The 25,760-nt window shown below is 48.2% G+C and overlaps 1 protein-coding gene across 1 annotated transcript in view; it reads right to left on the bottom strand.

Moving 5' to 3' along the window:
* LOC138505115 (olfactory receptor 5I1-like) overlaps positions 1 to 16,976 on the bottom strand; it is a 38,720-nt gene extending 21,744 nt beyond the window's left edge. The window contains exon 1 of the mRNA XM_069625415.1: positions 16,568 to 16,976. Within this exon, the coding sequence (XP_069481516.1) occupies positions 16,568 to 16,976 (409 nt within the window). The remainder of the gene's footprint in view (positions 1 to 16,567) is intronic.
* Positions 16,977 to 25,760: the final 8,784 nt, after the last annotated feature.

Genomic DNA, 25,760 nt, shown 5'->3' with positions numbered 1-25,760 from the left:
AGAATGAAGTGCCTGGGAGAGTCCTGTTGGGTAATGACCTGAAAACTCTTGGAGATGTGTCCAGCACCCCCAGGACTCCCTCCCAGTAAGAGGAGACAGGTGACAGGAGCTCACTAGGCCTGCAAGGGAAAGGACCTTAAGAGGGCCCTTTAATAGAGGAAACTATCACTCCCACTCCACAGGAGTTGCTCACTGCTATTTCTGGAAAGAAAGAGGCAAAGGGGAAACCCAAGACCTCAAGGACAAAGTCAGACAGCACCCCTGTGCTACCAACAAGGACATCCCCAAGATTGTCCAAGATCACACCTGTGATCCCTCCACCTGCTGAGGCAGAGAGAGAGATACAACCTTGTGTGGTTGAGCCAATTTCTGAAGAGTCAGATCTGGAAGAAGACACTGTTTTGGTTGGAGATCTTGACCCTGTTGACCATCCTGAGCTGCAGTCTTTACTGGCAGAAGGTGGACCCAACAGGCCAGACTTCAGCAGAGGACAAAGAGAGTGTCCTACTCTCGAAGGTTTTCGACAACAGGCTGCTAACCAACTTGATGGGCAAGACGTTGGAAAGCATAGGTTAAGCTGGGAAGATGGCCTCTTCTACAGTGAACCAACAGAGTCTATCCCTGGGGACTGTAAAAGAATTGTTTTGCCCCTTGCCAACAGGCTCCAGTTCCTACAGTTGGCCCATGAGATACCTTTGGCTGGTTATTTGAGTTTCAAAAAGACCAAGGAAAGCCTCTCCTTATACTTCTACTGGCCTAAGATGGGTTCAGAAGTTGACAAATTCTGTAGGAGCTGTCACACTTGCCAAACCTCTCGCAAGAATGGAGCCAAGAATGTGGCACCCCTGGTGCCTCTCCCAGTGGTGGGAGTTCCTTTTGAGAGGGTGGGCATCGACATTGTTGGTCCCCTTGACCCTCCCACATCTTCAGGGAACAGGTGTATCCTGGTTGCAGTAGACCATGCTACAAGATACCCAGAAGCCATACCTATGAGCACTGTTATGGCTCAGGCTGTGGCTAAGGCTCTACTTAGTATTTTTACCAGAGTAGGGTTTCCTAAGGAAGTGATATCCAACAGGGGATCCAATTTTATGTCCCACTATATGCAAGCCATGTAGAAAAACTGTGGTGTCACTTACAAGTTCTCTACAGCCTACCATCCACAAACAAATGGACTGGTAGAGAGGTTTAATCGTACTATGAAGAGCATGATATGTGCTTTAGAGGAACCCCTTAAAAGAAAGTGGGACCTTCTACTGCCATGCCTTCTCTTTGCTTATAGAGAGGTCCCTCAGGAGGGAGTTGGTTACAGTCCCTTTGAGCTTCTTTATGGCCATCCAGTCAGAGGTCCATTGGCCCTGATTAAGGAGGGGTTAGGGAGTGCTCCTTCCCCCAAGCCAGTCAGAGTGACTGACTATGTGATAGGTCTCCAGAGAAGAATGTCACACATGATGGCAGAAGCTAATGATAACTTAAAAGCAGGTCAGGCTCTGATCAAACATTGGCATGACCAGAAGGCCAGCATGGTTGAGTTTACCCAAGACCAGCTTGTATTAGTTATGGTGCCAACAAGGCAGAGGGCCTTGCAGGACAAATGGATAGGACCCTTCAAGGTTAATAGCAAACTTGGAGAGGTGAACCATTTGGTGGACTTAGGCAGACCTAAGAAGGCTCCCAGAGTCTTTCACACCAACCGTTTGAAGGCACATGTCTTGAGACCAGAAGTGGGAGCTTTGCTTCTAGCTTCAGCTCAAGAGGAAGAGGAGTGTGAACCTCTACCTGACCTCCTCAGAGGCCAACCTTTGGATGAGTAAATAGAAGAAGGCAATCTCTCTTCTCAACTGACATCTGAACAACAGGAGGAGTGCAAAGTTCTGTTAAATCAGTTTGCCTCCCTGTTTTCACTTTCACCAGGCTTGACCACTTGGGGCCAGAATAATATCCTCACTGGTGACTGTTTACCTGTACAAAGCAGAGGTTACAGAATGTCAGAACATGTGAGATCCCACATCAAAGGAGAGGTCAACAAGATGCTTGATCTCGGGGTTATAGACCCTTCTACAAGTCCATGGTGTAGTCCAGCTGTTCTAGTACCAAAGGCAGGAACTTTGGTACTACTCTAAATGCAGTCACTAAGACTGATACCCATCCTTTGCCAAGGACATATGAGCGGGTGGGTAGACTTGGTTCAGCCAAGTACCTCAGTACATTTGATCTGACGTCAGGCTATTGGCAAATAGCCCTGACAGACCATTCCAAGGAGAAAACTGCATTCTCAACCCCAGCAGGCCTCTACCAGTTTAAGGTTATGCCTTTTGGACTAAAGAATGCACCTGCTACATTCCAAAGTATGGTCAATCAAGTTCAGAATGGGATGGTGAAGTTCTGCATGGCATACTTGGTTGACATTGCAGTGTTCAGCCCTACATGGAAAGAACATATTGATCACTTAGGATATGTTTTGCAGGCTCTTGAGCAGGCCCATCCGACCATAAAGGCAAGCAAATGTCAAATTGGTCAGAGCAAAGTGGTCTATCTTGGTCATGAGGTAGGAGGAGGTGAAATAAGGCCATTGCCTAGCAAGGTACAAGCTGTACAAAACTGGGCCACCCCTACTACTCAAACCCCAAGTGAGAGCTTTCCTAGGTCTCACTGAGTTCTACAGGAAATTCATAGAGAACTATGGGAGCATAGCTTCTCCCTTGAATGTGATCTCCTCCCCAAAATTACCTTAAACGGTTTGATGGAATGAGGAGTGCACTCAAGCCTTTGAAAACCTGAAGAAAGCCCTTTGTCAAGCTCCAGTCCTAAGAGCTCCTGATAATCACCAACCCTTCATTGTGCAGACAGATGCCTCCAATGCAGGTATAGCTGTAGTCCTTAGTCAACTGGATGAGAAAGGTAGGGAGCACCCCATTTGCTTCATTAGTAGGAAACTGAAGGAACCAGAAACAAGGTGGGCAACCATAGAGTGTGAATGCTTTGCCATTGTGTGGTCTCTGAAGAAGTTTATACAATACTTGTAGGGATTTACTTTTGTGATTCAGACAGACCACCAACCCTTGAGATGGTTAAAGCAAATGAAAGGGGAAAACCCAAAACCTCTGAGCTGGTCAATCTGCCTGCAAGGATTTGATCTCACCATTGAGCACAGAGCAGAATGTCACCACCAAAATGCTGATGGTCTCTCTAGGATATTTTTAACCGATTAGAGGTAGAGATTCATCCAGAAATGGATTAAATACTCCTGTCCCTTAGTCTGGTGGGGTGGGGGCTGGCGAGTGATAGGGAGAATTCTCCAGAATGGTTACTTTCCCTTACCTACTGAGTCCCGCAGCAGCTTTGCAGGATTTCTATGAATTTTTTTTTCAGCTGGTAAGAGGGTGAGCCTTTTTTGCCACTGTGTGTGTTTTAACATTCTTGTGTTCATAGACTGCGGAGCCTCACCTACTCCATAGGCATCATCTTTTTACTGTGTGTTACACAGCACCTTCAGTGCAGTGACACAGGGTTGTCTTTAAGACTTCCCAACTCAGACTCCATTTTCTGGGACTGACTACAGTCTCCCAGAACATGTAAAGTTGCCATTGACTTTATTAGTCTCTTTAAAAATCCACAGAGCCAGTGCAAACCATCTTACCTGGAGTACTGGAAAGGGTTAATACGTATCCCTTTTTGTCTGTTTCTCTTGGAGCACTGTTTCGCTCCCTTTTCATCAAGACTTGGCTGGTGGCAGTGGTAACTACCCTATTTTTCCTACCGCTGTTATCTTAAATAACCTTGGTATTGTTTTAGACTATCTTAGTAGCCTCGAACTTAAACCCGCTGCACCATATACGTTTTTATACTGTTCTGGATGGGTTTGTTCGCAATTTCTTTTTGAGAATGTCTTTCTCGTGTTTTAGTCTGCGCGCCAAACCAGGTTTGGTTCCTTTGTTCACCGTCTTTTCGCGGGCTTCTCCGCAGAAGCTCTCCTTAGGCGCCTGAAAGTCTGGGTAGGCAGGATGTGAGGGAGGGGTTTTAGGACCCCTGCCATGGGTTCCATTGGTAACCGAAGTCACACTCCTGTTTCATTGGCTAGGTGGCTGTCCCGACAGGATAGCCACCCTGCTGTGTGATTGACAGCCAGGCTGTGTGAATGGGGGAAAACTGCATAAAAAGCAGGTCTCTGGGATTGGAAAGGCAGAGTCGCCACTGGAACGAAAGAACCAATGAGGAGTAGACAGAAAAGGACCCCTACAACGACTGAACCGCCCGCTGAAGCCCTGCTGCAGGTTGGAATCTTCAGACTCCAGCAACAGAGAAGATCCTCCAGGAATCTTCTTCCCCTTAGCTGGTGGGACCAACTAGCTCGCCCAAACTGCAAGCCAGGACTCCCTCCTCTGGTCGAATTTGCTGTTCAGAGCTAAAGTGGGCCAGATAGCCTGGACGGTCAGACCCTGCTTGGGTTTTAAGGAGCGCACCTTTTATTTGTTGCTTTGCTCTGCTGCTGGTTTCTTCCCTGGGCAGTGCAGGACCCTCCAGTATTCCTACTTCATGTCAGTCCAACAGTCGCTTCAGGAACTGTGAGCCTGCAGGAACTGCCAGGAATGGCCGCCTCAGCTACAGCTTCTTCTCCATTTAAAGGTACTGTGCAAATCCGGTTGTTCGTTTCGTTCAGCCGCGGGAAGGTGTGAGAAACCTTTCGCCACTCCGAGGGCTTGTCCTTCTCTACTCTTTAAACTAACTTTTCTACCGAACAACTTCGTCCGGAACTCTTGGCAAAGACTTAACTGCGAACTACCCTGAACTGCGTGATCTTGAGCAAAAGACATTTGTCCTATTGACTTTGGCCCTAAGCCTTTTTGATTTGATTCCATCACTGTAGTTCCTCTTTCTATATTGCCCTGCTTACTTACCTGTTGGTGCTGATCAATTTATATCTAACTTTGTCTTTCCCTCCCTTTTTAAATTGTTGGAGTGCCATTTTGCTCACACTTCATTTTGAGCTTAACTTGTCCAGAAGCTATTGGGAGTGGTGTGGTGTATTAGAGTGTGATTTTTGAACTGCTTTACTTTAGTGAGATGTTATACAACTGATGTGTAAATAAATGTATATTCTTTTACTCAGAAACCTTGAGTCAGTGTTTGTTTGAATCATAGTAATTGCTGTCCTTTGTGTAACTATTGATACTGCTCAATTGCTCTTGAGATATGTCTGGCTGCTCAGCCATCGCTACCACTTTACTGTGTAGTACGGGCTTGTACCAAAGGTGAATTTGTACTATCACTTGTAGTCCTAATTGTGTGTGGTGTCCCCAAAGGGTACTGCATATAATTCTGCCTAACAAATGTCTTAAGGAGTTTCCTGAACTTAAGGAGATCCAGCTCAAGATGTACAGTGGCAGGGAGGCTGTTCCAGAGGGAGGCCCCTGCAGAGGATAGAGATCTCCCTCCAAATCTCTTCTTGGAAAACCGGCTAACTCGCAGAAGTTTGAAGGTAGTTGAGCGGAGGGCACGGGAAGGACAGTAGTTAGGTAGACATCATTGCAGATTGGTAGGTCCCCGGCCCCAGAAAGCCTTGTGGACAATGCAGATGTTCTTGAACTTGATCCTTGCAGCCACAGGGAGCCAGTGGAGGGATTTCAGTGCCAGAGAGATGCGGTCCCTGGGCTTGAGGCCAAGGAAAAGTCTTGCGGTTTTGTTCTGGATAAGTTGCAGAGGGTGCAGAGTAGAAGCAGGGAGGTTGAGAAAGAAGCTGCAGCAGTAGTCCAGCCCTGAGAGAATCAGGGCTCTGGAGACAGGGTGCCTCTGGGGAAAAGTGAGGAAAGGTAGAATACTTCTGAGGAGGTGCAGCTGATAGTTGGACTTTTTAGAGATGTCCGAAATGTGAGAGGAAAAGGAAAGAATGGTGTCGAAGATGACCCCAAGGTTTTTTGCCTCACAGTTGGGTGCGGGCGCAGGGCCAAGGGAGGCCGGCCAAAGTGAAAGTGGGAAAGTGGGAGCAGGGGTCCCAAATGCAAACAATCTCTGTCTTGTTGGCGTGGAGGCAAGTAATTTGCAGCACACCATGACTGAATTGCAGACAGACAGTTAGATATGAGTGAGGAAGAGGAGGAGACTGAAGGTAGTCTGAAAGAAAGTTGTGTGTCATCTGCATAACACTAAGAAGCTAGAGATGAAAGTGACAATCACCCATGCCAGGGCAGCCATGTAGACGTTGAATAACCAGGGGGATGGGTCAGATTCCTGGGGAACGCCACAGGTAGAAAGAGTGATAGTAGAGAGAAAGGACCCAAGTTCCACCTGGGATGGCAGCCAGAACCAATGTGAGGGGAAGGAGGAGAATGGAAGCGTACGCTGGAAACCAAGGCAGGGGTGTTGTTTGGGTGAGGTCAAGAGAGGAGACGTCAGAACCAATGTGAGGGGAAGGAGGAGAATAAAAGTGTACACTGGGAACCAAGACAGGTTGGTTGTTTGGTTGAAGTCAAGAGAGGAGAAGGCAGACTGTGAGACCAGGTGGAGGAAGGACGGGGCAGTGGAGCATGGAGGAGGATTACAGAGATCATGTGCAAGGTGAGGTATTGATTGGTGGGAGATAGTGGTACTTGGGTGTGAGAGTGTGTGTATGGTGAATGTGTGAGCGAGTCAGAATGTAGGGGAGTAAGTGGGAATACATGAAGAAGGTAACGGCGATAGTGAAAGAAGGGTGACTCTGGGAGAACAAGGGGTGAGAGGAGAATAGTAGAGAGGGGAGTTGACAGTAGTAGAGTGGGCAGCATAGTGTGATGAGAGTGGAGAGTAGTAGAGAGGGAAGTGGTGAGTAATAAAGAGGGGAATGGAGGATAGCAGAGAGTGAGGGAGATTAGCAGTAAATAGAGGAACATGGGAAAGACATAGGAAGAGAAATTAAGAGAAAGAGGAGAGTAGAAGGAAGTGACCGGATGAAAAGAACATCGGGGCAAGGAATATGAGAGCATGAGAGATAAAAAACGTTGTTTGACCTGGATGATTTGAAGACACCACTTACCAAGCTCCTTCTCACGGGATCCCAAGTTGGGCCCCACCTAGCAATTCCTGGAGGGAGTAAGAGAGATAAGGCCGTGCATTTCGGCCCTTGTCACTAGCCAGCCAGTTCCTAGATAGTAGAGATTAGCAATATCTAGTGACCGCCTTAGGAATTAGGCACTCCTGGATTAGGAGAGAGAGAGGGGTGGCCCTCAATGAGACCCTGCTCAAACATCTTAATAAAAACCCTTCAATGGTCATATTGCAAAGTTGAGAGATAGGGCGAGGGACAAGCATGCTTATCCCCTGTCTCTGTTGTTTTTTGCTATAGAGTTTATGGCCAATATGCAGAGGGAACTTCTGTGAATGTGAGGAATTGTTATATGGAGCATGGAACAAATAGTTTGCTATATGCAGATGATTTACATCTACTTTGAGGGGCCCAGGAAGCAGTGTTTTCATAATGCTTTATACTCTAGAACGGAGCATACTTTTCACAGGACTCAAGAAAAATTGGTCCAAGTCCTGTATCTTCCCCTTGGGAGTTTATAGAGGCAGGCATTGACATATCCCCTTGATCACCTCTGCCCCGGTCATGGCTTACATCCATGTATTTGTGGATTTGGTTTTACCATATGGTACAAGACTAGTAACACATAATGTGAATATAGTGCTGGCCAGATTAACATGGTCTATAGTGATCTGCATTAAGCTACACCTGTCATTGTTTGCACGGGTGGCACTAAGTAATATACTAATGCTCCAGAGATTGTTTTATGTCTTCTCTGGGGCTTCAGTGCATCTACTGGTTTCATCATTCAGGGAGATACACAGTTTATTGATACCGTCACTTTGGGTTGAGCAATGCAAAGGGGTGCACTGAAAACACTATGTAGAAAGTATGAGGATGGAGGTAGAGGAGTTTCTGGTTTTGAGAAGTACTATCTTGCTCCTCAATTATAATTCAGAGTGAGATGGTTTGATTCTCATTAAAATAATGAAAATAAACTACTTGGGTGCTTTACGTCACCACTCTTTTGGGGTCAAAGACCCCCAAAGGTGAATTGACATATCTTGCAGAAGTGAGGGGAAAAGGTTGGATGAGATCCCATAAGATAACGTAAAAACCTGCAACAATTCCCTCATGGAGAACTAAATCTTGTGAGAATGCTATTGGCAGTTAGGGGAAAAGGAGTTCGCCCAGATTTAGAGCTATGGAGAAAGCAGGCTGAAATACACTGGGTGATCTTTTTAGGGCAGACAGATGCCTCACATTTGCTGAGATGAGGGAACACAATGATTCACAGGTCTGGGAACTTTTTGCAGTTTGCCTGGTTAACTAAAAAGATTAGTGTTGAGTGGGGAGGGATATTCAGGGAACCTAAAATCCCTAATTTCTTTTCTGTAAAGGTGAAATCGGTAAAGGCAATATTCTCTCACCAATGTAGGGCACAATTAGCAAATAGAGACTTGTGGGGGGCAGATATCAGGAGGGAATTTACTCATTCAGAATGACAGAGGACAGCTTTACATGTTTATCTTCCTTCGTAGTTACATTATCCCAATATAAAACACAAAACTGATGGATCTTTCAAATCTAACTGCCCGAAATGTAGCAATAGAATGTAATTGCCAAGTGGGCCTTGGAACCAATCCCTACTGAAGTGTAGACATTGTTGAAAGACATTTTCGATCCTGACAGTCTGCACCTTTCTAGGTCCCTTCTCCACCAGTTGTACCTAAGGCAGGTTGTACAAGCCTCAAGAAAAGGATGTACATCTTAAGGTAGAGGGTGAGTGTTGCAGACCTGGCCTAGTGGGGAAAACATCTGCTACATCAGAAGAGGAACCAGTGATGCTGCCTTTAATAGCACATCAGAACATTAGCGTGGGATGGATGGCTCCTGGACATCCTGTTAGGACAAGCTATGGGATATATCTGGGCCTTTAGCAAAGATCATGGGCCTAGCCAAGAATGCTAGGAACATGAGGGGATCAGTTGATCTAACACTTCTGGCTGGAGGGGTTCATAGAGTAGTGAATAGTGTGTCTCTTGGGAAGCCACATAAAAGCCTTTGAAAGCCCTCAAAGTCTGAAGACAGGCCCCCAACCTCACAGTCCTCTCGTTGGAGACCGCTTGGTAAGATTATTAAGTACATTTGTGAGATGTAAATAAAAAGTGCTTTGAAAATGGCCAGTCCTAAATTAGTGTGACAGGAGCTATTCCTCTGGCCACTTACATAGAGAAGTAACAGAGGATTGTGTGTTCCAGCATAGACTGCTATCTTTATACAGGACTGGAGAATGGCATCATACGATGCCCTAGTTTTGCAGAGCGAGGCTTCTGCATGTAGTTTCTTGGGAAACCCTACCAAGCTAGATCTCCACCACCAGTCATATGCTCAGAAGAGAAGGTTCTGACATCGAAGGGATCAAAAAGTGTTTTGAAAACAACTTGAAGTTCTTCACTTGTCTGGTTCTTATTAGAAAAGAGATTAGTGTGTTCTGAAGCAAAAGTGACGAGATTGGAAATAGTATAACAAACGGCATGAATATAAATAATCGTTTTTCAGCAAAAGTTAAAAGCAGTTCCTGGGAATTGGGTAGCAACCAGCATGAACTACCTCTGAGTAAATAGCGTGCCGCAAATCTGTCTCCTACATAGGATGCAAACTACAACATTTGTCCATTATACAGGACCCCTTACGTACGCTTCACATGTCTTCCATAGACTTCAAATTGTTCCTTTACAAGTATTCCCAAATGCACAGAGTTAATGTCACATTAGTAGATTTGTAGATTTTTACAGCACCAGATAACAATGGGAGTCTGAAGGAGCTCCTGGTAGCAGTCTTACATCAAGCTAGTTAGCCTGTTCTAGGCTACAAGCAAGAGTTCAACAGCTCCTCAGTCTTTCCCTCTTTCCTTTACTGCAAGGCCCCCTCCCAGGTAGATCAAACAGTCACACCAGTGTCTGGAATTCTGAAGTGACTGAAGCACTTCTTTCTTTGCTCTGTGTCTTTTTTTGCTCATTCAGGGGTTGTCTGGCTGTCAAGTTGGTCCTTCTGGACCCTGCCAGAGTAGTAGAGTGTGATACTGTAACGCTCACCTGGTTCCCACAGGGGCGCTGGTCTAGTCTGGATTGCTGTGGCCTCTTCTAGCGTGATGCGCAGGACCCGGAACACCGATTGGACAGGACCTCCAAATCGTGCTTGCCTGGCTCGTAGGAATATCCTTCTGCAGATGAGAAAGGGGATTAACAGTCTGCAGAATAGTGTGCTAGCTCCCCCCTTTGCCCCTTCGTTCCTCTCTAACTTCTTCCAAACCCCGGTTTAAGCTCACCTTATGGTTTGGAAGGATGAACTCTCCATCCTGCTTCTGGTGCAGGGGCGCGTGTTCGTCCAGTTACTTCACTGGTTTTCAGAATGGCGCTGGCAAAATCCACTTGACTTTCCTGAGCGATGCGCCGTTAGTATGAAAGTTCAAAGTTCAAGTGAGGCCCCCTTTATGTTGTCTTTCTAACCTGTGATCTGTCCTTTATTTCAGGTGCAGAATGAAGGCGATGCGTCGATGGGTTAAACTGCTGAGGTGAGTAGTGATGAGGGCGATCCCTCTAAATGTCCTTATCATTCCCCAGAAATGTCTCTTGTCCTTTCCCCATAGGGCCCGGGGTACGGTACCTGCCAACGGGGCGGCGCCGACCCGAAATGTGGAAGAAAAGCCGGTAAGTATTATGGCTGTTAATCAGGCTTTCCTTCTGTGTTCCTTCTGCTCACCTTTTGTTTCTTCCTCTCTCCCCTAGGTGCAGAGATGTGGCGTCCGATGCTGACAGCCGCGATGGAGCCGGGAGATGTCTCGAGGACAGGTGAGTGAAGCGTGGCGCTGCAGCGAGCAACGGGATGCTTTTAAATGGAAGTCTTTCTTCAGGGATGCTGGCGAGAAGATTCCGGATGCAGGTAAGAAGTTTGAAATAGTCCTTGGTTTTCACCTTTCTCTTCTCTTCCTTCCTTGCAGGTCTTCCAGGTTCGAGGCGGGCGTGGCTGGAGTCCAGGAGCAGGAGCAGACACGGTGAGCGTTAAGCTGCAGGAAGCAAAACAACGCGAAGCATGAGCTGCTGTCTGGGTGTGGCTTAAATAGCCTCCAAAGAAGTCCCAGGTATGTATCCTTCCCCAACTAGGTATGTATCCTTCCCTGGCCACGCCCGAGTGAAAAAATAGTCCCTATGAAAAAATAGTCCCTTTCAGGTCTCAGGGAGGCCTGAAGCGTGCAGCATGGTCTGCATCAGGTAAGTGCACAAAACACCTCCCTTTATTTTTTTTTTAAAACTTTTGTTTATTCATTCAGCTCGGTAACACAGATACAGGTGAGTAACAATAGAGCCTTCAGAATCAAAACAGAGCAATCGGCACATTTCATACAGTACATATAAACTGGGTACATAAAGGAAATGGGATCGACATATGCACCAGGGGGACCCATAGAAGGTCGGAACGAAGGTAGATGAAAGACAGCTCAGGGACCACCTAAGGTTGGGTTAGGAGAGGGAGCTGGGGATGCGGGATCTGAGTCGGTATCAGTGGAGGACATGAATGAGCGGAACTTCAGCCAGATATCTCTAGGCCTGGAGCAGGCGGGTTGCTGAACTGCCCAGGATTCTTCGGTGTCGGAGGCCCACGTAACTGCTCTGAGCCACTGCGCGTGGGTGGGGGTGATAGGCCGTAGCCAGCAAAGTAGAATTGTACGCACCGCTAGTAGCATACAGAGGCCAGCCAGTTTTCTGGAGTCACGGTGGAGTTCGGGGAAATCATGGAATAGGCATTTCATTGGGGATGGCAAGAAGGGGGATTCGAGGATGGTCAATGTAGTGGAGCACACTGAGATCCAGAATTGGGTGAGTCGGGGACATGACCATATCATGTGGATGTAGTCGGCATCCTCATAGCTGCATCTAGGGCACCTATTGGAGGAGTCGCTCGAGATGCGATGTAGCCTGGTCGGGGTGTAGTGGTACCTGTGGAGCACCTTAAATTGGATCAATTTGAACCGGGAGTTGAAGGATACCCCATGGATCCGTGCACACATGTGGGACCAGCGCTCATCGGTTATCTCGAGGCCGAGATCTGTCTCCCAGGAGCGCCGTAGTTTGGAGAATGTAGGGGGTGTCCTGGTTTGAAGTAAGGTGTATAGTCTGGAAATTTTGCCCCTCATTGGGTCAGGTGAGGACAGTTCGGTGATTGCAGGTTCATCAGGTGGCAGTGTTGGGAAGCATGTGTACTTGTGCTTGAGTACTCTACGGAGGGATGAATACTGAAGCCAGACGGAAGGTTTCCGTCTAAGGGGGGCCGGGAGGTCAGGCCATTCTATAAAATTACCCTGTTCAAATATATCACGCAGCAATTCATAACCCGCCTCGGCCCATGTTCGAACCACGGAGGGAGGGACTTGTGGGACCCCAGTGAGGAAATTCCAAATTGGGAAGTTACCGTGAAAGGGATGGGCGGTGCCCAATATTTGCCAAGATTTGGACAAGGCCAAGGATGTGCATGTCGCTGGGTCCAGTGAGTCCGATACCGCTGGCATTGGTACGAACACCAGAGATCGGATGTCGCGATCGCTAACTGACAGCCTTTCCAGTCTAACGTGGGGTGGGGGGTCCGATATATTGAACCAGTGTGCAGTGTGTTGGAGTTGAGCCGCCAGCCAGTACTTGGGGAAGTCTGGTGCCCCAAGGCCACCAGCTTCCATTGGGGCAGAAAGGGTCTTGGCTTAAGGCGGACCGCACCGGAGTGCCAGAGGAAGGAGTTAAGGGCGCGTGTCAATGCCTGAAAAAAGTCAGCTCCCGGCCACAACGGAATATTAGTAAATCTGTACAGGAGTTGGGGAAGTACCACCATCTTCAGTACCCCTATCCTACCCGCCAGTGAGATCGGAAGTTTGTTCCAGCCCTGTATTTTTATCATAAGGTTTGTGAGGTATGACTGAAAATTATCTTCCAAGACCCGTTCAGTATGACGTGACACCACTACGCCCAGGTAAGTGAATCTAGATTGGGCCCATGTGAATCCCATGGTATCGGGAGGAGGGAGTGTGCTGGGCGTGAGCGGAAAGAGGGTTGATTTAGAGCAGTTCACCGTGAGACCAGAGATCCGTCCGAAGAGAGCAATGTCTGCCAGTATTGGGGCTAGATTAGTTTCGGGGGAGCGGATATAGAGAAGAGCATCATCAGCATATAGAGAGACTATATCTGAGGAACCGGCAGTACGTAGACCCCTATGCGCATGGTTTTGGCGAAGCATGTCCGCAAACGGCTCCATTGCCACAGCGAAGATTAAGGGCGAGAAGGGGCAGCCTTGTCTGGTGCCCCTAGCTATTTGGAATAGGGGGGAGCAGCGGTCCTCAGTACGAACTCTGGCAACGGGGTTGGAGTAAAGTAGCCTGACCCAGGATACAAAGGTGGGACCAAATTTACATTTATCAAGTACCCGCCAGAGGTAGTTCCACGAGACCGAATCAAAAGCTTTTTGCATGTCTAGGGTCGCGGCCACCGCGTGTACACCAGGGTTCACTCTACTTATAATATTGAAAAGACGTCTCAGATTTAAGGAGGTGGAGCGGCCCGGGATGAACCCCGCCTGGTCAGGGTGGATGATATGTGGCATGTATGGGACCAGTCGTAGAGCGAGTAATTTTGCGTAAATCTTAACGTAAGATTTACGTCGCAATTGATCAGTGAGAGCGGGCGGTAAGAGCCGCATTGAGTGGGGGATTTATTAGGATTTAGTAGGACTGTTATGGTGGCTTCGCGGAGTGAGGGGGGGAACTGGCCCGCCTCCACCGACTCCTCCCAGAGAGCAACCAGGCGGGGGAGTAGGAGTGATTTGAAATGTTTATAAAACTCAACAGGAATACCATCTGAACCTGGGGCCTTACCCGAGGATAGAGATTCTATAGCATCCGAGAACTCCTCAGGGGTGAATGGATTCTCGAGGGATCCGATGGTGTCGGGAGAGAGGACCGAGAGGGGGAGTCTATCAAGATAAGCATCGATCTCTGCAGCAGTAGCACTGTCAGAGTGTGCATATAGGGATTGGTAGAAGGAAAGGAATTCCGCATTGACATATCCAGGGGAGGTGGCCAGGGATCCATCGGGTCTCTGAATTCCGGGAATGGGTGGGGAGCCAAACTCATGGCGGAGGAGTCTAGCTAGGAGACGGCCAGGGCGTTCGCCCTCACCATACCTCCTCGCACGCCCGGGATTATCGAGAAACCTCAGCTCGCGGTCCGCGAGGGCACGGAAGGTGTCCAATTCCGTGCCAATTAACGCGAGGGTTACAGGGGTTGGATCTAGGGAATACTGAGCTTCCAGTGAAGACAACATGGCCTCGCTCTCGGCGATTTCCCTACGAATAGTTTTGAGGATACCATTTTCCTTGGAGAGGGCAATGCCTCTGATGTAGACCTTAAAGGACTCCCAGAGGGTGGCCTGTGAGGGCACGGAGTTGGTATTGATCTCGAAGAACTCCTCGATCGCCGACTCCATCTCAGAGCTAAAGACCGGATCGAGGAGGGAATGTGGCTTCATTTTCCAGTATCTGGATCGATCCCGATCCGGGCACCAGCATAGAGTAACAGTCACAGGGGAGTGATCAGATAGGGTCCTGGGGAGGATTGCCATACCAGATACATTGCTTATTAGCCCATCGGACACCAGCCATCTGTCAATCCGAGAAAAGGAATCGTGAACCGTGGAGTAGAAGGAATAAGAGCGGGAATCAGGGTAGAGAAGCCTCCATGCGTCAAATAGGGCCAAGCGGGGAAGAGAGGAGAGTGTAGTGTAAGCCGCTCTGGAGAGCTGACGGGGTCTGGAGCCAGAACTGTCCAGATCCACGTCGAATATCGTGTTGAAATCGCCTCCCCAGAGAATCGGTATCAGAGGGAAGCCATCTAAGAGAGTTATAAGATCAGAGTAGAATCCGGGATCATCAATGTTGGGACCGTATATATTTAACAGGACAACTTCCTTATTCTGTAAGGTACCATGGAGTAGCACGTATCTGCCCAGGGGGTCGATAATCGTAGCAATGGGGGTGAATCTGAGGCTTCTGTGAATAAGGGTCATAACTCCGCGGCTCTGGGTAGAATAGGTGGTAAAGTACCTTTGGGGACCCCATGTTTTAGCAAATTTTTCACAGTATTCTGTGCATGCATGTGTCTCCTGAAGGAAGAGGATTTTAGTCCCATGACGCTCGGCTTGAAGTTGTAGTAGCCTCATTTTCTTGTAATTACCCAATCCCCGTACATTCCAGCTCATAAATGTCAGGGTTTCCTCACTCAACCCTCCAGGGATAGTCATAGAGAAATACGGGTGGGTGGAAATGTGCTCCCCGTGGACGGTGCCCAATGTGGACCGATCTAAATCGCCGACGGGGCCATGATGCTTCGGACTCTGCCCTTTCTGTGAATACCAAGCTGTTTTTAACATATAACCCCGATCCCCCCTCCCCCTCCCACATCCCTCCCCCAAACGAAGGGATGAGCAACCCACACCCAAACAACCAGAACAAACACAATGGCATCAACGCCTGGGGGGCCTGCGTACCGGCCTGGCGGCGATGCTCCGAACCATAAGGCAATTTTAGGATAAACATAATGCCCACTAAAATTACCCGTTCCCACCCAGGGGAGGGCCCATGGGTGACGGGGGGCATGGTCAGTAGGTGGTGAACCAAGAGAACAGGAGTGAAAATGTATATATCCGATCCACTGGACCGAGAAGCGTATTAGCTCAACTACAGGAACTGAGAAAGAATCCTAAAGAGAGGTGAACAAGGGGGAGAAAAGCATTTGACGGGCATCCAGAGCCCACCAAGAAGAAGGGGGGCGGGCCGAGCAAGAGATTGCCCAGCAACCCGGCCATATTGTGATAGGTCAGTGAATCTGGAGGCAACAATCACAGTGAGAAAAAACAGCAATGATAATAACATTTTTGTCAAAAGTGCGAATGAGGCATTACATAGGAACCTTATCAGGTAGTAACGGAGTGACGAAAGTCCAGACAAGATCTAAGGCAGGATTAGGCGGCGTCCATTCAACAATTAGAGCAACCTGTGGCGAGCCAGTGTCCGTGACTGTTACGAGTACATTTCAGCCGGGAAAGTGTTCATCTATGAACCTGGATGCCTCCTCAGGCAGCCTGAAGAAGTAAACCCGGTTTGTATGCTCGATACGCAGTTTAGCGGGGTATAATATGGCATATTTAACCTGGAGGTCGCGTAGTCTCTTCTTCACTGCCAGGAAGGTTTTTCGCTCACGTTGAACTGACACCGAGAAATCTGGATATAGGTGGATCCTGGCTGCGCCTAGGAGAAGGTCCCCCTTGGCCCTTGCCGCCCTAAGGAGTGCATCGCGGTCGCAAAAGTTCAAGACCCTGGCTATGATCGGGCGTGGGGGTGCTCCAGGTTTGGGTTTCGCCGTGAGTGAGCGGTGGGCCCTCTCGATCGCGAACTGCGGGGAGACTTTAGGGGAGTCAAGGAGTTGGAGTAGCATGCCCTCCACGTAATCTTCCATGGGTTCATGTATACCATCCTCTGGCACCCCGATTATGCGGAGGTTGTTGCGCCTCGAGCGGGATTCGAGGTCCTCATTCTTCTTCTCTACCTCCGTAACGCGGGCGGATAGCGTGGAGACCTCCGCACGGAGGGAACCCAGACCGTCCTCGGCAGTGCTCACTCGTGTCTCGATCTCGGCAACACGACCATCAGTCCTCTCCATATGTGCTTTAATGGAGGAAATCGTGCCGTTCATGTCATCAAGTTTACTATGAATTGTGGTGAACCCCTCTCGGATAAACTCCATCATTTTCTGGGAGTCGGATGGTTCCAGCACCGGTGAGGGGGAAGGTTCCAGTGATGACGCCTCAGCTCCGGGGGCCCCCGAGGGTTTAGTGAAAATATTGATCGAGGATTGTTTCTTGCCGGTTCGTGTCGACATGTTGCCGGTGGGGGGGGGAAACTTAAGTACAGAAGAGAGAGGGTAGGGCCACAAGGGGAGACACCAGGATCGACAAGGAGGCGTATGAACGGGGGGCTCGGGCAGAGCACCAGGAAGGAAGGGGTATGGCGTCTCCGATGGGGGGCCCCACGGCCCAGCCAGACCACGAAGGAGCCGGTGAACGCCGAGCGGACCCGAGCAATTCACCGGAAGGTCTGTAGGGGTGGTCAGGGCTCGAGTGGTAGTGACCAGTAGTAGAGGCAGTAGTAGCCGGGGTCGTAGGTGTTAATATGGTGTAGGAGACCACCACCATATGAGGCAGTGAGACGGGTGGCTCACGGTGCAGATCGCTGAAGGCAAGTGGAAGGACCCCAGAGCAACCTTGGAGATAGGTGCACCAGTCGGGAGGATCGGTAGGAGACAGTTGAGGCTGTCTCCGTGTAGATAGACGTGCTGACTACCACATCCAGAAGGCTTGAGGGGGAGTTGGTGGCTGGGGGAGAGACCAGTGAAGAGAAATATCCCTGTAAGAGGCAGTAAAGCGGTCAGTGGAAGGAGGGCGTCAAGGACAACTGGGGCCCAGGAGCAGTGGCACGTGGAACGTTGGTGGTCGGTAACCACAGCGCACTCAGGTGCGGGAGGAGAGCCAGTCGAAAGGTGGCTTGGCAAGGCTAGGCTCCCCAGAGTGTCCCAGAGTCAATTTGTCAGGCCAGCGAGACCCCCAACCGCAGGCCAAGGATCCGGGGATAAACGTTTGTGGTGCAGTAAAGTTGGCATGAGGAGGACCCGAAGGGGGGGGGGCCCCGGGCCGGCACACAATTAGGGCAAGGGTCCAGTTCAGGTGGCGGGGCGCACCAGCACTCACCGCGTGTCAGGAGGCCCGAGAGAATCCTGCGGCCTCAGGGATATAAGAGGCGTAGGGCCGGGGGACAGGGGCAAGGGGCAACTCACCGCCCGGAGCCGGAGCAATGGAGGTTCAATGGTGTGCAGCACGCCGCCCAGGATGGGGCAGCGGAGCGGAGCGCTCTGGAGTCCGGTGCAGGGGCCGTCTGGATGCAAAGGGTGAGGCCAGCAGCTTTCGTATCAAGCGGGGGAGGGCGATCACACAGAGCGAGTAGAGTGCCCCTCCCCCACAGTAGGCCGCAAGCCGCGGGGGCCGGGGAAGCACTCGCTCCCGCCCAGCCCGCGATGGTAGCTCAGTGGTGCGCAGCACGCCGCCCAGGATGGGGGCAGCGGAGCGGAGCGCTCTGGAGTCCGGTGCAGGTGTCGACAGGGTTCGAAGAACGAGGCCAGCCGCCCTCGTATCAAGCGGGGGAGGGCGAACGCGCAAGCGAGTGAAGCGCCCCTCCCCCACAGTAGGCCACAAGCCGCGGGACTCCGGCGCGATCCCACGGATCCAAGTGCGGGGCCGGGGAGGCACTCGCTCCCGCCCAGCCCGTGGCGGGTTGTAGCTCCGCAGCAGGAGCGGCACCGTGGGTGGCGCTTGGACAGCAGGTGCCCGGTCTCATCAGCAGCCCCTCTGGTGTGTCGGGTGGTCGTGGCGTAGGGGCAAACAGGAGAATTCCAACAAAACGGTGCCTCACAGATCGGAGCCGAAGATCAGGCGGCCATCTTCACTGAGCGCAACAGCGCCCCCCCCAAAACACCTCCCTTTATGAGCCTGGCGCCTATGGCGCCAGGACTGATGTCCAACATGAGCCTGGCGCCAAAGGCGCCAGGACTGAGTCCAAAGAGCCCCTATAAGGGGCCGCTGGGCTTTTACCCGAGGGCATGATGCCTGCTTTCGGGGGTGCTGGGCCTGGCCTGGTGCTCCGGGGGTAGGCATCATGACAGATACCTTTCATCAGTTGACAGGTGGCCCGCCCCTTTAGCATGCCCCTGAACCCCCATAAATTTGATTGAACCCCAATAAATGTAATGCCCCCAAAAAAATATTTAGATACATTTTACATAAACTCGATAAGTGCCCTGCTGTATGTATATACCATTTGAAATAGATGTATCTGAATCCCTATACATTTGGCTGTGCCCCAATAAATTTGATTACCCCAAAAATTATATATAAATTGTATATGAATTTTAAATAAATTTGATGACCCAATACATTGTATATACATTCAATATAAATTTGATAAGAACCCCAAGAAATGTGATGACTGCCCAATACCTTTTATATAAATTCAATATACATTTGATGAGAGCCCAAATACATTTGATGATCCCATAAAAGTTATATAAATTCGATATAAATTTCATAGAACCCATATAAATGTAATGACCCCCCAAAATATACATTCGATATAAATTTGATAAGAACCCCAATTAATTTGATTACCCCACATTTGTTAATATAAATTCGATATACATTTGTTAATGACCCCAATACATTTGATATAAAAATACCACATTAAGAGCGACCCTATCATTTTGATATTGAACTATAACATACTATTGCTTGCATCTGACACATTTCACAATAATATTTAGTTATTTGGTCAACACCCAGCATGTTTAGAATGTTACACATATGTACGCAGACTTGATAGAACAGCTCACATTTCATAACAGAAAATACTCTTTAGTGCGATAAATACATTTTATAACTGTTTTTATATATGAGATAGAGGTTAAAAAATGAGTGTCTCTAGTGGTATTTAGAGTATAACAACATTGGTTGTAGGCTTGTGTAATAAATGTATTTTAAATGTTACTGTAAACAACAGAATATGCAGTCTATGTTTTACAGGTTGGGTCCACATAAAAAAAACAGCTCAAGCTATGGCGGAGTGTCATGGTCGTATGATACAGCACAATTGCTACCCCTTGTATGGCATGTGGGCACAATCTGATCATCCTTAACAGGGCATTAACATATCCTTTAAAAGATAAGTTGGGATTGTGGGTGGCACACTGAGACAGCAGTTGAACTGATCCATGGTGATAATGATCAGCTGGGCCCTTTGAAGAGTAATTTCATGCCACAACCCTGTGCTGGAGATAAAACACAATTGGCAGCCCATCTACAGGACAGCCCTGCAAGACTCAACTGGTGCATGACCCAGGGTCAAACTTAGGGTCAAACCCTCCTTTGAGAATAGGTAAAACAATGATCCTATGAAATAACCAGAGGCCAGGTTGTGCTTTATTCATCTATAGTTATTTTAAACCGCTGAAGACAGTTGATCTATAGACATGTTAAAAATCCAAACATTTCTTTTTCTCTATAGGCCTACGGGTTGGGTCTGTGTAGATAATTTTCTCTTTAGCCATTGCTATTGCCATACAGAGATAGTAGCTGGGTTGGGTCTGTGCAGATAACAAGTCTTCAGAGCATTTGACCACTGTGCACGATGCAGCCTTGGCGCATGTATACAGACAAGGCTTGCAAGCTACCCACTGTTACTAGACATCTTTGCAAGGCACAAGCACTACATTTCTACTGGACACCACTATTATAAGCAAGGGTAAGAGAATGGGGCTCATTATAAATTGGCTGGTGAGGTAATGACGTGCCGCTGGTAATGTATACCGGCATGTTACCGCACCAGCCAACTACAAGTTTGCTGGTGAGGAGCCTGATTTACCTCCAGCTAAAAGCTGGAGGTAAGTCAGGCCCCTTACTGGCAGAAATCACTGTTATTACCGGCACCAGTAGTACCAGTGGCAGTAGTAACAGCAAATCCCCCCATGGAGTCCAATGGGACTCGATGGAATGGGGATTTACAACCGCTGCGGCACTCGTAATCTAGCGGTAATACTGATGAACCGAGTGCCGGTAACGGTATTACCATTTGCCTGTATCCTGGCAGATTTACCGCCAGGATACCAGCAAAGTCATAATGAGGCCCAGTATTCCTTAAAATTGCGAGAGGCTATGCCTTATCAGTCTATAGTTATTTCAAGCTTTAAACACAATTTATAGACATGTTGAGTGCGTGTTGAGTGCGTGTTTCAAACCCAAATTCTCTTGTGCTCGCTATAAAGTTAGAATGGATTTCATACGCAGGGCTGCACGGCCATATAATAGCCAGAGGTAATTCCTTAGGTTATTAGTGTATAGCTATTTTAAACTTTTAAAGACAACTGTTTTATTAACATGTTTTTGTGTTTTAAATCCAAATTCTCTTGTAATCCCTTTAAAGTTACAATGGATTCCATTCTATTCATTGAGCTGTACGGCTATCAGTGGGGGATCCATGGACAGGGGCTAACAACATGAAACAGAGCCTACCCATCAACAGCAATCCTACATCCGTTAAAAGAAGTCACAGAGTACATCTGATGCTTCTTGGTTACAGCTACAGTGTGGAGAATGCTAAAGCAGATCAGAATTACTTTTTTGATACACCAAGAGCCCCTGGAGCCGGAGCCCCTACAACAGATTGGAGGCCCTTTTGCATGGGGGCTGATCTGCATATTGGGGGTGCCACAGGTTGCAATCATATTTCACCAAGGGTCTCTGGAGCTGGGGCCCCTAGAACAGATCAGCGTGCCTTTTCCATGAGAGATGATCTGCATTGTGGGTGGTGATTCAGGTCGCAATCTTAGTTTACCAAGGGTCGCTGGGGCCCCGACAACAGATCAGAGTGCATTTTCCATGGGGTCTGATCTGCATCTGTCAAGTAGTCTGAAGCAACTCAGCACTTTTAAAACAGCGTTAGCAATATTGCATTACGGCAGTCCTGAAGCAATATTATCAGTATTAAGTTTGTTATGCTTTATCATGCCTTGAAACATGTATGCGACAGTAATATGAGAAAAGTGCTGTCAAGAAAGCGTACGTTTGTTCAGCTTCGCACAGCTTGGCTTTTTGCTATTAAGCAGTTCCAAATATGGAAATCCGATTCCGGACACAAAATGTCGGATTCATGATAACTAATACTAATAACTAATAACTCCTCTTCTCAGCGCTAGACGACATGGGTGTCATCTACACCAACTTTGCAGATGACACCCAGATCCTTATCCCTTTATCGGGAGACTACACTCAAGACACCGACACTATCAACAAAATATATGCCATAATCCAAAATTGGATGGCACTAAATAGCCTCTGTCTCAATGATGAGAAGACTGAGGTTCTCATTGTGGGCTCCCAATCCAAAATAGAAGCATTACATCCTGATTACTCATCCATCAACATTGATGGCACAAACATATCAGTGCTCAAACAAGTAAAAACACTAGGTGTCTACCTAGATGCCAACCTCACCATGACCAAGCACATTAACGCCCTCTCTTCCTCTACCTCCTACACCGCAAAACGTATTGCTCTCAGTCGCCAATTCTTGACACCCACCAATTGTATCACGCTGGCAAGAGCTTTAATCTTATCCAGGCTCGACTACTGCAACGTACTCTACCTGGGTACCTCAAAAGCCAATCTAAACAAACTACAGCTTATTCAAAATAAAGCCCTTCGGGCGGCCCTTGGAATAAGGAAGTCAGATCACATCTCAAATATTAGAAGAAACCATCACTGGCTCCCCATCAAAGCCAGGGTCACATTCAAAGCCCTGTGCGTCACATTCAAATGCATCCACTCATGTGTCCCCATCTACCTCAACCACGCCATCACCAAAAAAGTATCAAAGAGGCCCCTCAGATCTAACAGTCAACTACTCCTAGCTATCCCCCGCTACAAGACAACCAAGGCAGGAGGCAGTAGTTTCCAATACCTCGCACCCACATATTGGAACACTCTTCCCCTCCCCATCAAAAATGAGCAAACGTTCTCAGGCTTCAAGAAATCCCTGAAAACGTGGCTATTTAACCAAGACTAAAATCCCCTTCCATGCTTCAGGAAATATCACTGTACTGAAGCCCTGCATTTAATGTCTTCGTGTATGATTATTTTGTATTCACATGCACTGCGCCCGATTGGCAATTTCCAAGAAATGTTTTAACCAAGCTGTCTGTAACATCGCCGTGGTACCCAAGGGTTTGGGCGAGTAATAAATGCAATAAATAAATAAATAAATAAATAATATGGGCAGGTGTTCCGGCGTTTAGACTGGCTACTTAAAATGGCATCTTAAGCATCCGGATAGCCATATATGGTTAGAATCATATATGGACAACTGACATTTCCTATACTTGTCTGTACAAAGGTTACTGGCGGGCACTGCCGTACAAAGGTAACTCTAGTGCACCTTGATTTAACACGAGGAATGAGAAGGGGTTATTCGAGAGCATTTCTGTGGAGCTGGTTGGATAGCGGCCAGGACACAAAGTGTTGGCTTGAACCCAGCCAGGACAAATTGGCTGCCGCCCCAGCAAGTGAGTCATCTAGCAATCTCTGCGGAGACTATAAATCAACCGCAAGCGCGGAGACAGGAGGACAGCTGCAGGTCGCAATCTTATTTCACCAAGAGTTCCTGAAGCTGGGCCCCTACAACCTATCAAAGTGCCTTTTCCATAGGGGCTGATCTGCATCAAGGGGGTGGTGTAGCACACAGCATTATTTCACCAAGGGTCCCTGGAGCCGGGGCTCCTACAACAGATTGCAGTGCCCTTTGTGTGGGAGCAAATCTGCATGATGGGGGTGCTAGCGGTCACAGCCTTGTCTCACCAAGGGGCCCTGGAACCAGGACCACTACAATGGCACAGGATGTCTTTATGTCAAGCACTGATCGGTGTCCTAAGATCAAAATACCCAATCGTTGTAAATTGATAGTTCTTTTACATGTGCAACCCGCTACTGGATGTGTAGGAATGGGGTTGGGACAGCTTGCAAGTCCTGTGCCATCATGCAGCACAGTAGATCGTTTGGGCTTAAAACAACCCTTCGAGAGCATTCCACAGAGCATTCCACAGACTCAGGTGATAACTGAACTTAAGAAAGAGCTGGGGTGTGTAGATACAAAGCAGTTTTAACTGCTCACTCTCACAAAAGACAAAAGCCTCATTCCCCAGTCGAGAACAATATTACAAATGAACATGTTGTTGAAGAAGGGGCAAGGTCTAAAGGGACATGCTTGAGCGGCAAAAGAAGTAAACATGCACCTAGCAGTGGGACGGGGGTGCCACGCTGCCAAACAGCATTTCTATTGACTGTACCGGTGTTCCTGGCCTTCAGGCTATAGCAACAACAGTCGACTGTGGTAGCCAGGTGAAACAAACACAAATGCCGAACTGTGGTAATCATCAACAATGACGCTGCTATGATAGCATGCAACACCTTGATTGGCAAAAAACACAGTCTACACTGTTAACTAATGGGCAAAGTGTAACAGGTATTAGTTGTGAATTAGAACATAATATGGGTAGCTGTAAATATCAAATTATTGCAAATACTCTTGTCAATGCCCCAGTGAACCCATCCAATAACACCACCTGACCCCAGTGCGATCATTCGCTAGCACATATAGGATCTTTTTGTCTGTAAGAGCCTGATCTCACTCCAGGTGAAAACATAAGCCCATGGGAGGATAGGGATGTATTTGAGGGGGCATGTGATAGCCTGTTAATGAGGGTGTGCCGTTTGATTGTATAGATTCAGCACTGGGTTCTCTGAGGGCTGATGAGTTACAACCCTGTATTAATATGTCCACTCAGGAGATTTGTAAAATGGCTTACAATCTCTTCTAAACGACCCCTGAAACATTTGTCGATGACCCGAGTGTAAGCAACAAACAGACAAGCACGCATCATGTTCACGATGTCCAAACTCAAAAGAACTGTGTCAATGATTTAGATTATGTGTGTGATAAACACCCACATTGTTCCCCATGATATTCAAGATAGTGGTGCCGTCAGTATCACCATTATAAATGACACAAACGCATAAATTGATCATAACACTGAAACTCAGAAGAGCAGTGTTAATGTCACGGAGGGGGAGTGTGACAATCGCCAGGGGGGCCTGCTAACATTCAACTATGCCACTGACACCCACTGAAAATTATGGTATAGGGATATCTAGCCCTAGTACAGTTGCTACTCCACCAGTACCTGCCTAAGGGGTATGCTTCCACCATATTGATTTTCTTTGTCCCTCTCTCTCTCATTCCTGTCCCCTTCACATCCTCTGGAGCAAAGCACTTTGGTTGTGACATCAGAAGGGCAATGTCCACTCCGTTCAAGAGCAGGGATTGGACCACTAAGGCAGACTAGCTTTAGTCTAATCACCTGAGGACTTGTGCCTTTAAAAGAAGGTGTCTTCCACCCTTTCGTCAGATTCACTCACATACTCTTGGATCTTAAATCTGCAGATTTGGTCTGAAGATCTCACTGGACTTCCTTTGGGAGAGAGGCACTCTGCAAAGCCCTCAGCCTGAGGTGCAGAATGAATCATCAAAGTCTTAAGGAAGATCTGTCCCCTACCACTCCCAGGGAACATCAGGAGTAACCTCTGCTGTGGATCAGGACCTACCACTCTACACAAGAATCTATGGAGCTGGGAGAGCAGACCCTGAACAGGACCATCCTATCCTCGAGTCCCCTTGAGATGGCCTCAAAGCAACCGGAGGACCAGACCAGCTGAAGCTCCCTGTTCTACCATGGCGAACTGGTCGCTACGTGTTCACCACACTTGGAACGAGAGGGAAGTCGCTGACGCTGGTTGCTGTGCTCCTCCACCACATTGAACATTACTTACTCTTCTGACCTGTTCGACACTGCTCAAAGCTACTTCTCAATGCTGGGACCAAACTGAATCACTGGAGAGTCACACACCGACTCTAACTAGGGGTTACAACTGCAGCTCAACCCAGTTAGCTCCTGAACTGCTGCCTCATCGATCGCACAGCAATGCACCCAAGATCCCCACTTCGATGACCGTCC

The sequence above is a fragment of the Ambystoma mexicanum genome, chromosome 11 (assembly GCF_040938575.1).
Source record: "Ambystoma mexicanum isolate Mex_15411 chromosome 11, UKY_AmexF1_1, whole genome shotgun sequence".
Classification (NCBI taxonomy): Eukaryota; Metazoa; Chordata; class Amphibia; order Caudata; family Ambystomatidae; genus Ambystoma; species Ambystoma mexicanum.
The sequence above is the reverse complement of the archived record's forward strand: the minus strand, read 5'-3'. Positions and strand labels throughout refer to the sequence as shown.